Genomic DNA, 18,344 nt, shown 5'->3' with positions numbered 1-18,344 from the left:
TCTGGTGCAGAATCACACTTTGTTTTTAGATGTCATGTCTCCTTGTCTCTTTAAATCTGAATGTATTTTTCAGTCTTTCTTTATTTACCTTTCATGACCAAGAAACTTTAGGATACTGGCCAGTTATTTTCTACAGTCTCTCATTTCAAGCTAGAAGTTTTATATTTTTATGTAGCTGCATTTATTAATGTTTTCCTTTACTCATTTTATACAATGTCCTAATGACTGTAATGTTCCATTGTCTGGGAGTAATTGTTAATATAATCAACTTATTGGGCACATATGATGCCGTCAACATTTATAATTACAGATAGTACTGTGCCGAGCATTTCTGTAGCTAAATCTCTTTTATAACCTTGCTTGTTATGAAGACAAATTCCTCTGAGTTAAAGCATATATGTTTTTTAAAGGCATTTGTGTGAATCACCAAAGTATCCCCTACAAAGTTGTACCACTTTGCATTGCTGCCAGCAAAGTAGTGAGCTATTTTCAAATGCAAACTGTACTTTGTATTACTAATGTTCATTCTTAGAAATGACTATCTTTTGTTTTTTAGGCATGCGGCTTGGTTAAAAACTTGGCCCTTATGACACACATCACAACTGATATGGAAGATGGACCCATTGTTAAATTAGCCAGTAACTTGGGAGTAGAAGATGTGAATTTATTATGTGGGGAAGAGCTTTCTTACCCAAATGTGTTTCTTGTGTTTCTTAATGGTGGGTATATTATAGAGACATGTTGATCCTGGATAGTCTGTGAAGAGGGGGAGGGAATCCATTATTATCCTGATATTTAAAGCACAAATACACTTTAATTCTAGGTCCAAGTTGACCTTCACCTAAAAGTGGAAAAAACAATGATAACAGAAACATTTACTTTATTGGCTGGGTTGTCTAAGGTGCTGAGAGGATATAGCTGTTAGAGCTAAAGGGTAACATTGCAGAGAGTGGCTGCTTTCAGCCCTTTTGCAGTTGCTGGCATATCCGTAGTGGAATAAGGTTCAACATGGTATCTTTACGTGCAAGTTAAATATTGGAGTCATTCTGCGACAATTATCAGATCAACTCTTACAGTGAATTGACTTTGTTTAGCTCTCTGATAATCAGTATTGTCAGCAGCCTGTGGGAAGAGGGTCCCTCGCCTTGGCTCATACTCCAGTTATTTCTTTCATATACCTCTTCCTGCCTCCTTCAAACTCTTTCAGACTCAGCAGCAAGTGTATTCTCTTCCTTTCTGCTTTTGATTTGCTGCTCTGTGTGCCTGTCCTCTCACTAGTAAGCTCCATGAGCTTATCCCTTATCACTTGTCTGTTCTCTCTTCCTCTCCCCCTTCCTCTGACTCTGAGAGACATTAACTCTTTTTCATATGGGCTGGTGAGGAAGGGGTCAGAGCCTCAGCAGGGCTGTTAACTTACTGCCTCCTTCATTGTATCCCAGAGGCTAACACTGAGTGAGCCTTCACTCTGCACTTTCACCCAGTACCTCTTTGAATCCTCCCACTAACCTTGGGAGGCAAAGTTCATTTTCGTCATTTCACAGATGATGATTAAACAAGCAGCAGTTTAATAATAGCAGTAGGTAATAGGCAGAATTCTTAGTACTTTAAATGATCAGCTTGTTCAATCTTTACTACCAGCCTGTGAAATTGATGGACAGTGTTCAAACCCAGGTGGTTTGGGGCACCAAGTTCATGCTCCCAGCACTGTGCCCACAGATGAGGAAAATGGAGCTAGCTTTTCCAGTATTCCTTGGCCAGCATGTGGAAGGACTGGCCCTTAACCATTCTTCCTTCGTTGCTTCCCTACAACCCCTTGGACTGGCTACAGGTGTTAATAACAATATTTTCAAATGACTGCTTAGTGCTGCTTACTGTTTTTATTGGTTGAATATATTAAATCAGGCTGGATTTATTTTTTATTTCTGACTTACCTATTCTTTCTTTTTGCTTAGGTAACATATTGGGTGTCATTCGAGACCATAAAAAGCTAGTGAATACATTTCGACTGATGAGAAGAGCAGGATATATCAATGAATTTGTTTCCATCTCCACAAATCTTACAGATCGATGTGTCTATATTTCTTCTGATGGAGGAAGGCTGTGCAGGTATATGTTACTAAAAAAGAGTTTTTAATAATCTCTTTATATTTGCTCTTGAAAGAAATAGACTTGTTTTTGTTTTTGAAACTGCTTTAACCTCTTTCATTGTGAAGATAAATTTAATTGTTAGCAAACACTTCATGAATATGCATATTAGGTACAGAGGATTTAGGTTAATGGGAGACAAGAGTCTGCCCTCAGAAAAAATGATTAATACCAATCAACTGTGCTAGTAGTTAATGCTAGCCACTATGTGTCATTTTAATGGATGCACTGTATGTGTAAGGCTTTAACTTCATTCAACCCTATGAGGTTGGATTTTTCTTTTCATTTAACAAATGAGGAAACTGAAGTTGAGTAAGGCAAAGTAACTTATTGAAAGCTAGAGAGTGGTGGAGTCTGTTTTTTATTTGGAAGTCCTTAGGATTCGTTTTGACTCATGATTTTTCCCGCTATAGTCTTGCTACAAACTGAGCTTTAAAGGATGAGTAGATTGTGTTACTTGAATGTTGGAGTCGGGTAGGGGAGGAGAAAGGCTGAAAAAAGGCAAGAATGGAAACATGGAGGCATGAAGAAATAAAATAACATTAGACACAGTGGAGAAGTAGGTTCCTTTTATTCATTCAGCAAGTATTTATTAAGGACTTATTGTACACAGGTACTGTCTAGGAGCTGGAGGTACAAAGATGAATGTGACATAGTATCTGGCTTGAGGGGATATGCAGAGACATCAGCTAAGGTCATTGCCTCGTTTCACAAGCCTTCTCTGGAGTTATTGTAGTTATTCTGTGTAGACCTCGGGTAGTGTTGAAGCATGAGGCAGTGAGCTAGCAGTAGCTAGGAGTCTGTCAGAGCTGGGAGAGTGACTCTCCAGCATCCATTTCTCCTTCAGATGACAGTACTTCATTTTCCTTTGGGGACTGCCCCCCCAACCCCTGCCACTGGCAGGCCTCTTGGGATGATTAGTCCAGCGCCCTGTTCTCTTCAGCAAGGGGTTGGGCATATGACCCAAATGAGGCCAGTCAGATCCTATCATCAGAGAATTTAAATCCTAGGTAGAATAAATCAAGGGAGGGAAGTGATTGGACTTAATTCATTCTCCCAGTGCTGCATGCAAGAGACTACCTGTTACTCCTCATTTTCTGGATCCTCGGAACTGCTGTAGTTCCTTTTCTTTCTGAGGCTGAGCATTTCACCTTTTCCTGTGATTCTTGTCTTTCCATTAAATTCTTTTTTGTTTTTTTCATTTTGAGACAGTCTTACTTCATCACCTCGGCTGGAATGCAGTGGTACAATCTTGGCTTACTGCAACCTCTGTCTCCCAGGTTCAAGCAGTTTTCATGCCTCAGTCCCCCCCTCCCCCCAAGTAGCTGGGATTACAGTCATGCACCACTGCACATGGCTAATTTTTTGTATTATTAGTAGATGCAGGGGTGGAGGGGGTTGTTCACTGTGTTGGCCAGGCTGGTTTCGAACTCCTGGCCCCAAGTGATCCACCCACCTCAGCCTCCCAAAGTGCTGGGATCATTGCACCCAGCACCAGTAAATTCTTTTTTTTTCCTTTAGAGACGGGGTTTCACCATATTGGCCAGGCTGGTCTGGAACTCCTGACCTTGTGATCCGCCCGCCTCGGCCTCCCAAAGTGCTGGGATTACAGGCGTGAGCCACCAAGCCTGGCTGTGTTCTTTTTTTTTTTTTTTTTTTTGAGACGGAGTTTTGCTCTTGTTACCCAGCTGGAGTGCAATGGCGCCATCTCGGCTCACCGCAACCTCCACCTCCTGGGTTCAAGCAATTCTCCTGCCTCAGCCTCCCGAGTAGCTGGGATTACAGGCGTGCGCCACCATGCCCAGCTAATTTTTTGTATTTTTTTTTTTTAGTAGAGACGGGGTTTCATCATGTTGACCAGGATGGTCTCGATCTCTTGACCTCGTGATCCACCCGCCTCGGCCTCCCAAAGTGCTGGGATTACAGGCTTGAGCCACCGCGCCCGGACCCGGCTGTGTTCTTAATGCTTCCAGTAAACTTCATTTTTTGTTTAAATTAGCCAGAATTGGTTTCTCTTCTTTGCAACCAAAGAATGGATAGCTGATGATATACCTGTGTTTGAACCCTAACTTCCCACTCACTGAGTTGTGTGACTCTGAATATACTATTTCAGTCTCTCAGCCTTGGTTTCCTGGGCTGTAAAATGGAAACAGTAATGCCTGCCTGAGATTGTCATGAGAACTAGTTGATATCACGTGTGGTAAGTGCTCTGTAGGGTGCCAGGCACACCTTAGGTGCTTATGTATAACTATTAACAACGTGGTCCAGTGAACAACAGGAATAACAGTGACAATATCTAGGTTACCCTTTTTTAGGATTTCATTACATCCAATATAATATGACATATTCAAAAAGAAAACTCTTTTATAGAAGCACCTTTAGAATGGCATGACAGATCTAGCAGGAAAAAATAGTCGAAAGTGTTGAGTAAAGTAAGGATAACTGAGGCAGCTAAATGTGATCCCCTCCCTCTCTTCCTCCTATTTCTGTTGTCACATCTGAGGCTTAACCTGAACTTCACTGCAGTGCTCAAATGAGGCATTAGTGGGCTCTGCTTTCCTACCAAGAAGGAGCCAGAATTTCGAGGTGCTGTGGATTTCCATGAAAAGCTCACCCAGTTTATTTTTCAACAACTTGTGTTCCCCTTTTGTAACTGTGTAGCTCCTCTTCTTAGCTGTTTAAAAGTGCTCATTAGTCCTCAAATAGTTATTTGGACTTTCGGGTAGAGTGTACAAGTGTCTGGTGGTTACTTGCTCCTCTCTGTAAGAGCTGCTTATCCAAATAGCAACAGCCCTTGACGTTTCAGTGCTGCATGCCATCCTTTGTGTCAGGGTTTCCTCATGGTGGCAAAGCCCTCCGAGGCAAGTCCCCACTGACAGTTACAGGTTAATCTGCCGGAATGCCCTCGCCACCTTCCACCCATTATGTCGCTGAAGATCATAAAGTAGGAAAGCTTTATTCTCTGCCAGATTTTAGCCACTCTCTTTGGTCATGTGTAGCTTTAAGTGTCTTGCTAGCCTAGCTCAGTGATATTTAGACTAAATCAAACTACTCTAAACATCTGGATATTCGTCAGAACCTCATAACACAATGCCATTATTACCCTTGGTGACAGTGCTTCTTTGCCTGTTAACTCTGTGAGTAGTATACAAAATATTTCCATTGGGAAATCAGAGGGCGTTTTTGGAATGATACATGACACAGTTTTTAAAAATATAACATTAAAAATTTTGTTTCCTTTTCAGACTTTATTGAGTATCATTTTTTGCGTTGCCTTTTTGTTCAAAATCAAATGTTTTTAAGATACTTGCAGGAAGCACTGTGTGTGTGCATGAATATGTGCACACATACGTGTGCACATGGGCTTGGGTCTGTGCGTGTGTATATGTGAGAGAGAACATAGGCCCCTACACCATGCTCACGCATACAAAAAATACGTGGTGTCCTCAGCAATCCGGGAATAGGTTTGATTGTATTTACACCTTCCCTCATCTCACTTTGGTAAACTAACTTGCCTGTGTAATTTTTCCCTGGAACTACTATTAATTTGGTTTTGCTTTTTCCATTCTAGACCCTATATAATTGTCAAGAAGCAGAAGCCAGCAGTCACAAATAAACATATGGAAGAGCTGGCCCAAGGGTACAGGTAAGTAGGCAAAAGTAAAACTTACCAATCTCCTTAGTACACACATACATGATTTAAGAAAAGTGTATTTTCATTTAGTACTTTAACTTCTTTTCATCAGGTTGCTAGCCTGTTAAAAACCTATTTTGCTCCATGTGAACTTGCTTGGACATTGTAAAATATTCATGAATTTAGATCATGATGGTTATAGAGTCTTGGTGTCAAGTGGTACACAAGTAAGTGTTTTTGGTAAGAAAAGGACTTACACATTATATGTCAGTGTAGACACCGTAGGTCTCATCATGAGGTTTCTGTGGTTAGAATTTTTTTAAGAAGTGGGGACTAGGTTGACAAGAGTTACAGATGGACACTTTGCTGTTTTTATTTCAGCAGTTTGTGGTTACTGTATGAGCTAAGAATAAGATGTTTCAGGTATCCCAATGTAATGATACTCTATGGAAGACAAAGGTGCTTTGGGCCTAAATGAAAGCCAGTATCTCCTGTTATTATATAAAATCCTGAAGAAAAAATGGTTTTTAATGATGTCTCTTTGATCAATAATTTTCCAGGAATTTTGAAGATTTCTTACATGAGAGTCTGGTTGAGTATTTAGATGTGAATGAAGAAAATGATTGTAACATCGCACTGTATGAGCACACAATTAATAAGTAAGTAGGATCCATCGCAGGCATAAATTAAAACCTGTTCTGACTATAGAAACTACTTTCCCTTTTCATTGTCATCTTCAGTCCTATCTTGTACTCTTTTGGCAGGAACTACTAGAAAATACAATCTTTTTTTTATTTTGAAAGTGCAGGTTTGTTATATAGGTAAATGTGGGCTGTGGTGGTTTGCTGTACCTATCAACCCCTCACCTAGGTATTAAGCCCCACATACATTAGCTATTCATCTTGATGTTTTCCCTCCGCCAGCCCCCCAACAGACGCCCTGGTGTGTGTTGTTTCCTCCCTGTGTCCATGTGTTCTCATTGTCCAGCTTCCACCTATGAGTGAGAACATGTGGTGTTTGGTTTTCTGTTCCTGTGTTAGTTTGCTGAGGGTGGCTTCCAGCTTCATCCATGTCCCTGCAAAAGACATGATCTTGTTCCTTTTTATGGGTGCATAGTATTTCATAGTATATATGTACCATATAGAAATTTACAATTTTAATGCAGAGCATAACCCATCATTTATCCCAGTGAAGAGTATTACAGAGCAGCTAATTAGTCATCTTTAGATTTAATTATCCTTTCTGTTCATGTGACAGTGTGTACACACACACACACACACACACACACACACACACAGATACGCAGTTTCTTTTTGTTTTTGTTTTTTGTTGAGATGATCTTGCTCTGTCACTCAAAAGGAGTACAGCGGCATGACATAGCTCACTGAAGCTTAAAACTCCTAATCTCAAGCAATCTTCCCACTTCAGTCTCCTGAGTAGTTAGAATTACAGGCATGAGTCACCCTGCCTGGCCTCAATGTATATTTTTTAAAAGGAGTTGCTTCTCTGATTTTAATACTTGATTGCCAAAATTGAACTAACGAATCAAGCTGTATAAAAATTTACTTATCTCTTTTAGAGATGATTTTGTCCATGGACATCTGAATTCTTGTTGTCAGTGCAGGAATTCCCTACATAGTCTGTTCAAAAACTATCTTGAAGTTTATGTGCAGTTTATACACTTGAATTGGTAGTATGTTCACAATATTTCTTCTTGAACAGTGATATTTTTAGAAGCATCTGCATTCCATTTGGAGTACATTAAAGAACATCTATATAACTTGCTGCCTGATGCATGTGACTGATGTACCACTTACCTGAAACTGGAATTCTTGCAGATATATTGCTAGGGAGTTTAATACTACCACCTGATAACTATTTATGTCTTCAATCAAGAATAAGTACTTTTCTGACCCGGTATAATGGCTCATCCCTGTAATCCTAGTGCCTTGGGAGGCTGAGGCAGGAGAATTGCCTGAGGCCAAGAGTTTGAGACCAGCCTGGACAACATAGCAAGACCCTATGTCTAAAAATAAAAATAAAAAATTAGCCAGGTTGAGTACATGGGACGCGCACCTGTAGTCCTAGCTACTTGGGAGGTTGAGGTAGAAGGATCGCTTGAGCCCAGGAGTTATGGGTTACAGTGAGCTATGATTGTGGTACTGTACGCCAGCCTGGGTGAGAGCCTATCTCTTAAAACACGGAAAAAGAAAAACTTTTTTGTTTTCTGCTACCAACTGAAATATACTACTTTTTAAAAGATTATAATTTACTAGCCTGGGTAACATGGCAAGACCCCGTCTCTACAAAAAACTTAAAAATTAGCCAGGTGTGGGGGTTCATGCTTGTGGTCCCAGTTACTCAGAGGGATATAGCTGGAGGATTGCATGAGCCCAGGAGGGGGCGGCTTTGGGAGCCATGTTCATGCCACTGCACTCCAGCCTGAGTGACAGAGCAAAACCTTATTGCTAGTATATATATTGCAAATATATATATATGTATATATATATATTTGCAATATATATATTGCACTTTGTAAGTAATACTTTTTCTTTCTTAAAGATGTGAATCTCTCAAAGTACTATTTTATACCCTTCATTGAAAATTGACTGAGGGCCAGGTGTGGTGGATCACATCTATAATCCCAGCACTTTGGGAGGCTAAGGTAGGAGGATTGCTTGAGCTCAGGAGTTTGAGATGGGCAACACAGTGAGACCTCATCTCTACTAAAAATGAAAAAAGTTAGCTGGTTGTTGTAGTGTACACCTGTGATCCGAGCTCCTTGGGATGCTGAGGTGGAAGGATCACTTGAGCCCAGTTTGAGGGTGCAGTGAGCTATAATCGGAACACCACTGCAGTCCAGCTAGGGCAACAAAGTGAGACCTTGACTCAAAATATATAGCATAAGTATATAAAAGAAATATTTTATAGTAGCCCCATAAATGGCAGTTCTATCCTTTGTGTTACTCAAACCAAAAAAACCCTCCATTTCTATCCTGACCCTTTTTCTCTATAGCCACGTTAACCACTAGCTTATCATGTGAGCCTTCCAAATACACCTGGAATCTGAACTCTTCACTACCTCAATCTACCACCTAGTCCAGGCCACTTGGATTTTTGCAAAAGCCTGACTACTTTAACACCTGTTCCCATACAGTCTTTCTTTTCCTAATAGAGCAGAGGGGTCATGTCAGTTCTCTTCTCAAATACCTCAGGGGCTTTCTCTCTCCCTCAGAAGTTCTTACAGAGGCCCTCCAGTTCCTACATGATCTGCCCACTTCCATTTCTACCTCTCCGCACTCCCTGTTTCAACCACACTGGCCTCTTCTCTGAACACTACAGGCATGCTGCCTTAGCACCTTGGCACTGGCTGCCTCCTCTGCCTGGAGCACTCTTGCACATACCTACATGGCTCACTGCTTCACCTCCTCCAGGTCTTCACTCAGGTGTCACCTTCTTGTGAGACTTTTCTGACCACTCTATTGAAAATAGAAACCCTTATCTCTATCCACTCCTCTTTGCTCCTTTTTATTTTTCCTTCTTGCGCCTAGTACTATGTAGTAAAATGGGTGTTTTACTGATGTATCTATGTACTGTCTGTCTCCCCTCACTAGAAGCTTCATGAAGCCAGGGATTTTCATCTGGTTTTTCATTGATCTAAATGAATATAACTCTCAGCATTACCCAGTTACCAAGCTATTCCATACATCGAATTAATTTCATTTTTAAAATGTAGAAATTTTTGTATTATTTAATTTATACTTATTTTTTTTAATGTAGAAATGCATTAAGTACGAAGAATGAATCCCTTTCCTTTGCCATCCCACCAGACTCTATCCTCCAGAAGTCACCAATGCTAATAATTTCTTATGTACTATTCTAGATTGTTTTTCTGAGAACAAACATACATACATGATTCCACACAATGTGTGTTTATAAAACAATGATAGCATTTCCAGTGTCTTGATTTTGAAACTTACCAATATATTCTGGACATTTTCCATATTAGTATATATATTTATATACTTGTATATTTGTATACACAGTCATGTGTCACTTAATGATGGGGATGCATTCTGAGAAATTTGTTGTCAGGTGATTTCATGATGTGACCATCATAGTGTACTTAAACCTAGGTGATATCTGTCACCTACTACACACATAGGCTATATGCTAAAGCCTGTTGTTTCTAGATTACAAACCTGTACAGCATATAACTCTGCTGAGTATTGTAGACAGTTGTGACACAATGGTAAGTATTGGTGTGTCGAAACATATCTAAACAAAGAAAAAATACAGTAGAAATGCAGTATTATAATTGTTTGGAACCACCGTCATTTATGCAGTCTGTTGTTGACCAAAGCGTTATGTGGTGTGTGACTGTATATATATAAATATATGTATATATATTTTAATTGCTGATTGTTATTACATTATCTACCTACACGTATTTAGTTTATTAACTAGTTTTCTACTGATGAATATTTAGGCAGTTTCCGATTTTTCCACTATTGTAAACAACAGATTACTTAGTTTTCATTCGAACTGAATTTAAGTGCTTTATACACAGTGAATAAAAAATCTTGACCAGGCACAGTGGCTCATGCCTATAATCTCAGAACTTTGGGAGGCCGAGGCAGGTGGATCACCTGAGGTCAGGGGTTTGAGACTGGCCTGACCAACATGGAGAAACCCTGTCTCTTAATTTTGTAAAAATACAAAATTAGCCAGGCATGGTGGCGGATGCCTGTAATCCCAGCTACTCGGGAGGCTGAGGCAGAAGAATTGCTTGAACCCAGAAGTGGAGGTTGCAGTGAGCCAAGATTGCACCATTGCACTCCAGCCTGGAGAACAATTGTGAACTCTGTCTCAAAAAAAATTTTTTTTTATTTCTCAATTCCTGTTCAGTTTCTAAACTGATGATTTTAAAGAGAATAATTTTATTTTCTTTTTCGTAAAATCAGAATCTAGAGTGTTTGGGCTCCTAGTAATTATTGGATACTATATGATTTTATGTATGTTACAGTAGAAGAAAAAAACTTCAGATGTTTCTTTTCATTTTTCAACTCAGTCCAATCTTAACATCTGAAAAATTGGTTTTTACTTAGATGGAGAATGTCAACTTGGCCAATATTTAAAACAGTACATTTAAAAGAAAATCTGTTTTCTTCTGGACTATAAAATGTAGCTATAAGTTCATGCTCTTTAAAGAAAAAAGCAAAACAAAACCTAGAGTCTTTTCCCTTCCTTCTTGATAAAGGAAGTTTTTTTCCCTTCCTACTTGTCTGAGAAGTTTGGGGTTCTGCTAGGTCGTAAGATCAAAACAATACTCTTTAAACCAAGAAATACATGGAAAGCACCTTGTCTCATCAAACTAGGGACATAATTTAATACATGTGTTTTGAAAAAAAAAATTGATGAATAACTGGATAAATGGGAGATGTTTTACCAGGTATATTCAATTGATGGGTTGGGACCTGGTTTCTTGAACATCACTTCTGTTCACAGGTGCTGTAAACCACTGAAATTTTTAAGGTTATGCTTCACAAACACTTGAGGGAGAAATAGCGGGTCCACAGATATCACAGATCTGGATGTCACATCTGGTACTTTCCACAAAGACCTGTAATTAATCTGGGTAATCTTTCCTATTAACACATCTGAGTTGCTTTATCATTTGGCCAAAAAAACCTGAATTTTCTGCAGAAATATATTATGAAAGTCACCAAGATTCTGACATCTACTAGGTAAAATCTTACTTTGTGTCCAGTACTATCTACAGCAGAGCTGTCCAGTAAAATAAAATGCAAGCCACTTATATAACTTCGAAAGCCACATTAAAAAGATAAAAAGAAACAGGTAAAATTATTTTAAACATTTTTATTTGTCAGTGTATCCGAAATATTATCATGTCAACATTTAATTAATATAAAACTAATGAGATATTTTACACTTTTTTCCTACTATATAAGTCCTCAAAATCTGGTATGCACTTACAGCACATTTCAATTTGGATGCCAGTTTTTTATCAGAAGTACTTGATCTGATTTCAAAACATTTAAACTTTAAAAAGATTCATAAATGTAAGTTGATCCAAGATGAAAGGTTTTAAATAACTGAACTGAGTTAAATTTCAGTTTGAGTTTTAAAATTTAAAGTAATTAAAATTAAGTTAGCATTTCAAGTGCTCAGTATCCACAATTATCTAATGGCTTTGGTATTGGTCCCTGTAGGTCTATAGTAACTATTCTTTTTTTTTTTTTTTTTTTTTTTTTTTTGAGATAGTCTTGCTCTATCACCCAGGCTGGAGTGCAGTGGCGTGGTGTGATCTCAGCTCACTGCAACCTCCATCTCCTGAGTTCAAGCGATTCTCCTGCCTCAGTCTCCTGAGTAGCTGGAATTACAGGCACCTACCACCATGCCTGGCTAAGTTTTTATATATTTTTAGTAGAGCCAACGTTTCACCATGTTGGCCAGGCTGGTTTCAAACTTCTGACCTCAGATGATCCACCTGCCTCGGCCTCCCAAATTGCTGGGATTACAGGTGTGAGCCACCATGTCTGGCCTATAGTAACTATTCTTAAAGGAGGTATATTCCACTTTAAAATGGTGATAACAATGTACTAACTGATACATGTCAGAAGAATGAGGAAAATTAGGCTATTCATCCATATGAATGTCAATATATTTCTATATGTTGAGTATAGTAATTTATGTGTTAAGTACAAGTTCTTATGTGTCATTGTATTTAAGTATTTTTTTTTTTACCAGTTTTACAAGCGTTGAATTTTATTGACTCGTAAATCCCTTGGGGACCTAGTTAACAATATTTTTATACCACTAAGAGACACTTACTTTTGCAGTTGATGCTTAAGATATCTGATTCTTACTTAACTTGTTAGAGACACCACCCACTTGGAGATTGAACCCTTCACTCTTCTTGGCGTGTGTGCTGGACTGATTCCATACCCTCACCATAACCAGTCCCCGAGAAACACTTACCAGTGTGCCATGGGGAAACAAGCCATGGGTAAGATTTCCTTCTTGAAACTTGGTCGTAAATACTTGGAAATACTTTTGGAAAAAGTCTTATATCTTTATTCCTGCTTCACCAGTATTGTATGTTTAAACGGATCAGGTACTGGGAGGGTTACCAAGCCCAGGGAGTTACCTATGGAACTCTGCAAGGGTTGGTGTCCTGCCATGTCTAAAGCATAAGCAAAAATGGAGAAAACCTCTTTGAATTTGTTTCCTTGACCAAACAAAGCAATATATAATAAATGTCACAGAATTATAAGGGATACATATAAAGAAAAAAGCCCTATAAAATGTAACTTGTTAACCATGAGAGATGGGAGAAAGGGCAGAAAAACTGAAGATTAAGGAGGAAGAGGGAAAAAGAAGAAAGATAAAGATTTACAATGTCTATTCGAATGTACCTGGTAATTGCCTGGTTGACAATCCCTGAACCCATTATACCCTTGCAATTGCTACTGTACTCCTAAAACTTATCCAATTCATGTCATACTAGTTCCTGAATTTATTTTCCTTCTTTTCTATTTTTCTTCTCTTTCATCTGTTAATTTATTCATTCATTGACTTGTAACATTTATTGAGCATAACTGTAGACCTGACATGAGGCTAGAGCCTGAAAATAGAGAGATGAGGCAGAGTGCTCAGGGAGTTCAGAGTCTAGCAGGAGAGACCAACAAATAAAACAGTAACTCAATGTGATGTAATAAATGCTGTAATTGACAACCAAAATGTAAGGAAATTAGAGGAGGAGGATCACTTAAAGTGAGATTGGTTTGTTTCTGAAGGATAGAGCTGAGCTGAGTTTTGGAAGACTGAGTATTTTTGAAGGTATGGAAGTGTGACCAAGTATGGCATAAGAGGTTTTGGTACTTTGGTGTAGCTTCCTAGTGTAGCATGGTACAGAGGTGTGCACGGGAGGTGTCATATATTGAGGAATTTGAGTTTTATCTTGAAGGTAATATGGAGAGAAAATCAGTGCTCCCTGACCCTGCCCAAAAAAAAAAAAAAAAAAAAAAAAAAAGTTTTACTATAAAGCTTTTTGAAAAAAAAATTTGTTTTGAGATGGAGTTCTGTTCTTGTTGCCCAGGCTTGAGTGTGATGCTGCAATCTTGGCTCATTGCAACCTCCGCCTCCCAGGTTCAAGCAATTCTCTTGCCTCAGCCTCCCACGTAGCTGGGATTACGGGCATGCACCACCATGCTTGGCTAATTTTGTATTTTTAGTAGAGACGAGGTTTCTCCATGTTGGCCAGGCTGGTCTCGAACTCCTGACCTCAGGTGATCCACCCACCTTGGCCTCCCAAAGTGGTAGGATTACGGGCAGGAACCATCACACCTGGCCTGAAATGTTTTTAAAAATCATTTAAATCCTGATGCATTTAGTAAATTTTATTTTTGTATATGCCCGTCACCCCAATATGATGGTTGTCTTTGATTTCAAGTATAATTCAAAGAGCTTCATAAAGAAACTAAAAATGTAGAGAGGGAAGCGTTTGCATTGCCTTTGGGTGACAACCAGAATGCATTTAGCTCCTCAGTTACCAACAACCAGCTGCAACTGACCATAGCTTGGCAATTAAGAAACCCTATTTCTTCATTATGGATAGAGAGTAGATATATTTCTTTTCAAGTTTTTATATTGCCCTCTGGTTAGCTACAAAGAAATAAAAAGCATTTTGTCCTGCTGCCATTTACCTGAATGATGTAATGCCTGGACAGTTGAGAATAATTCCCAGTGGGAAAATCTAAACAGCAGCTCATCAATTTAGCCTTTCCCATTCATCCTCAGTAGCAGTGTAGGCTGATTTCCCGCTTGTGCTTCTGACTTGCTAACAAGTTGAAATATACAGTACTGAACCCTGTGTGTCATGAAAGGGCTATCACTTCTATTGGGTTTACCAAACCATTTTGTTTCATGATGTGAATCCCAGCTGAAACAATATACCTTTTGTGTAGAACCTTCAGCAGAATTAACGGAAGACTAATCACTTCATCACTAATGCCACTCTTTAGTGTGTTTGAAGATCGAAACAGAAAGAGCTGCAGCTATCTCGCCGTAGTGAAGCTTTTTTAAAAAATAAAGAATAGACTTGAAGGAAAGAAATATTTTTATATTTATAACTCCTCTCCCCCCCACACACACAAAATAAAGAAAAGAAAAACCCTTTATATGTGGCCATGAGTATCTGAAGCGTTTGGTTAGTTACCACACACAGTTAAGCAGGATCAGTGTGTACAGAAAGCCAATTCAGTGTCTGTAGAGTTCTTTTGTAGTTTTCTGTGTGAAGGTTTTTTTTCTCGTTTTGTTTTGAGTGTCATTTGCAATTCATTGTCTGTGTTTTCTGAGGTTGGTGTATTCAGCTGCTCTGACCCTGGGTCCTGCACATTTAGCTCCTTGGATACAATCCTCTGACGTTACTGCTGACGCTAGGAAGACAAAAGCCACTGAATATTTTAAGTAATTAAAAAAAGCCTTTGTTACTGTTTGTTATTATAAAACACCTGACTGGAAAGAAAAGCAGTAAGATAAAAGTACATTTAGAGTTGGCATATAACGCAGCAGCATTTCTCTGTGGACACTGAAATAGCTGCAGAAGTACTGAGCAAAGTCTGCATGAAAAATGACAAAAGGAAAAAGGTCGGCAGAGGGAGAAAATCCATAGCAGATAGCCAGGTCTGTAACGCAGACTTTGCACTTTGAGTAGAACTTCTCTGGATCATTTGAATTCCTTGCAGTCTTGACAGCTGATACCTGAAACTCACACTCTATCCTATTTTTACTATGAGCCATTACTGAAGATTATTTAAATTCAGAAATTCTATGTGGATTTTCTAAAATAATATTTTACTTGCTATTCATCTGTCTGCTGGTCCATGTATAACATGGAAGATAGTAGCTCAGAATTAATTCACTAAATATTCTAGCCAATCTGGAAAATTTGCTATCTACCATTCCCTTCTGTCCCTCCCACTCCTCCCAAGATAGTGAAGAAATGAGAGAAAGTCATTTTCTATCCCTATGAAGGAGACACAAGTCCAGCACAAACCACAGAGATGGAAAGCCTTAACCTTGTATATAAGAGAGAGCTAATCCACTATAAAACACCAGCAGAAGGTGTTTCTTAAATCCTAGGCACTTTAAATTATTAATAAAGTTCAAGTTTCCACACAGCGTCTTACTGTGCCACTGAGAAGCACTTCATGGATATGGCTGTGTGTGTTGTTGTGACATGGCTCAGCAAGAAGTCAGGTGGGCGTCTGGAAATGGCAGGATCTCCAGGTCACTCACTCATCACTACCAGCAAGGGCTGTGTGTTGGAGCCACAGTTTGTGTCCTCTCATCGGCACTCGATGCCAAGTTCATATGAGCCATACTTTCATATCCTGCCCATTTATTAGTTGGCAGTCCTCTAGTAGAACACTTTCTCCTGTGTAAAAGGATCTTCAGTCACTATCAGCTCAATTAATGAATATGCAGCATAGACCTTCCCAGCCCTCACCAGTGGCTTCTTCTCACCACCCCTTCCCCCTGCAACTCCAAACTACGGGGATTTTTTTTAAGCTTAGGAGTGAAAGCAGCTTCTGTTTTTGTATTTGTTTTTAATAGATTCTATTCCTAAATAGTTTCTTCCTTTATGCTCCCCACTTTACAGTAGGCTGAGATGTACTAGAAATAGGCTGGAGAATTTTGAGGCACTAAAAACACAACATACAAAGATCCACGTAAAATTTTGTTTTATTCTACATGTCTTTCCCCTTTCTGTTTGATTTGATTTTTAGCATATTTATTCTTTGTCCATTTGAATTCTGCTATTGGTTAAAATTTTTTTTAAATTATTGTAACTATTTTAGGAATAAGCTTATGTGGTATTTCCTAAGACTAGAATGTTAGCATTGAATATATAGAGGTAAAATTGAGTATACCAAGTTTAGTATGTAGGTTTGAGTGGGAGGTAAAATGGATGATATTGCAGGGTAATAAGGTATATATTTTTATTATTACTAATATTGTTAATATTGGTCAAAGAATGTTCCCACTTATTGAGTATCCAAATTCTTTACATACATTATTATTATTATTATTTTTTGAGATGGAATCTCACTGTCACCCAGGCTGGAGTACAGTGGACAATCACAGCTCACTGAATCCTCTGCTTCTGAGTTCAAGGAATTCTCCTGCCTCAGCCTCCCAAGTAGCTGAGACTATAGACGCATGCCACCATGTCCAGCTAATTTTTTTTATTTTTTATTTTTAGTAGATACAGGGTTTCACCATGTTGGCTTGGCTGGTCTTGAACTCCAACCCCAGGTGATCTGCCTGCTTTGGCCTCCCAGAGTGCTAGGATTACAAATGTGAGCCACCGTGCCCACCCCTTTTGTTTGTTTGTTTGTTTTTTGTGTTTTTGTTTTTGTTTTTGTTTTTTAAGATAGAGTCTTGCTCTGTAGCCCAGGTTGGAGTGTAGTGGTGTGATCTCGGCTCACTGCAACATCCACCTCCCGGGTCCCGGTTCAAGCAATTCTCCTACCTCAGCCTCCCAAGTAGCTGGGATTACGGGTTCGAGCCACCATGCCCAGCTAATTTTTGTATTTTTTAGTAGAGGTGGGTTTTAACCATGTTGGCCAGTCTAGTCTTGAACTCCTGACCTCATGATCTGCCCACCTCAGCCTCCCAAAGTGCTGGGATTACAGGCATGAGCCACTGCGCCTGGCTCATTTTTTTTGAATAACAATAATAATCCTTTGAAATATAATACATACCTTTTGTTGTTGTTTTTCTAACAAGGAAACTGAATTCTGGTTTTGTTAAGTAACATACAAAAGGTTTTCTGTGTCTTCTGTGTAATGTTGCCTATAAAACTTAATTTATCTCAACCAAAACTAACTTCTTCCTTCATTTTTTTCCTGTCCATTGTGGATCATGATCAGGCTGCCTTTTCTGGTAGAATGTAAATTATAAGCCCCTTGAAGTCAGGAGCTTCATTATCTATTACAGGTTGAATATCTCTTAACTGAAATGCTTAGGACCAGGAGTGTTTCCGATTTTGGAGTTTTTGGATTTTGAAATATTTGCATATACATAATAAGCTGTCTTGGGGATGGGACCCAAGTGTAAACACGAAATTCATTTAAGTTTCATATACACATAGCCTAAAGATAATTTATATATTTTTAATAATTTTGTACATGAGGCAAAGTTTGACTGAGTTTTGACTACAACCCGGTACCTGAGGTCAGGTGTGGAGTTTTCCACTTGTGTCGACATGTTGGCACTCAGAACGTTTCTGATTTAGGAGCATTTTGGACTTTGGATTTTTGGACTAAGGATTCTCAGCCTGTGCTGCAGTTGATTCTCGAACAACACAGGTGTTAGGAGCACTGACTCTTCTTATAGTTGAAAATCCATGTATACCTTTTGCCTCCCCCAAAGCTAACTACTAATAGCCTACTGTTGACTGGAAGCCTTACCAATAACATAGTCAATTAGCACTTACTTTGTATGCGATATGTACAATTAAAATAAGCTAGATAAA

General features: G+C 39.0%; 1 protein-coding gene across 1 annotated transcript in view; it reads left to right on the top strand.

Annotated features, from left to right (window-relative positions):
- The window catches only part of POLR3B (RNA polymerase III subunit B), a 139,176-nt gene that overhangs the window by 68,786 nt on the left and 52,046 nt on the right, over window positions 1-18,344 (top strand). Inside the window, exons 15-19 of the mRNA XM_003929644.4 lie at window positions 557-719; window positions 1,953-2,106; window positions 5,717-5,791; window positions 6,340-6,438; window positions 12,682-12,809. Of these exons, the coding sequence (XP_003929693.1) occupies window positions 557-719; window positions 1,953-2,106; window positions 5,717-5,791; window positions 6,340-6,438; window positions 12,682-12,809 (619 nt within the window). The remainder of the gene's footprint in view (window positions 1-556; window positions 720-1,952; window positions 2,107-5,716; window positions 5,792-6,339; window positions 6,439-12,681; window positions 12,810-18,344) is intronic.

This window comes from Saimiri boliviensis, chromosome 7 (genome assembly GCF_048565385.1).
Source record: "Saimiri boliviensis isolate mSaiBol1 chromosome 7, mSaiBol1.pri, whole genome shotgun sequence".
NCBI lineage: Eukaryota > Metazoa > Chordata > Mammalia > Primates > Cebidae > Saimiri > Saimiri boliviensis.
Note: the sequence above shows the minus strand (reverse complement) of the source record. Positions and strands in the feature narration are given on the sequence as shown.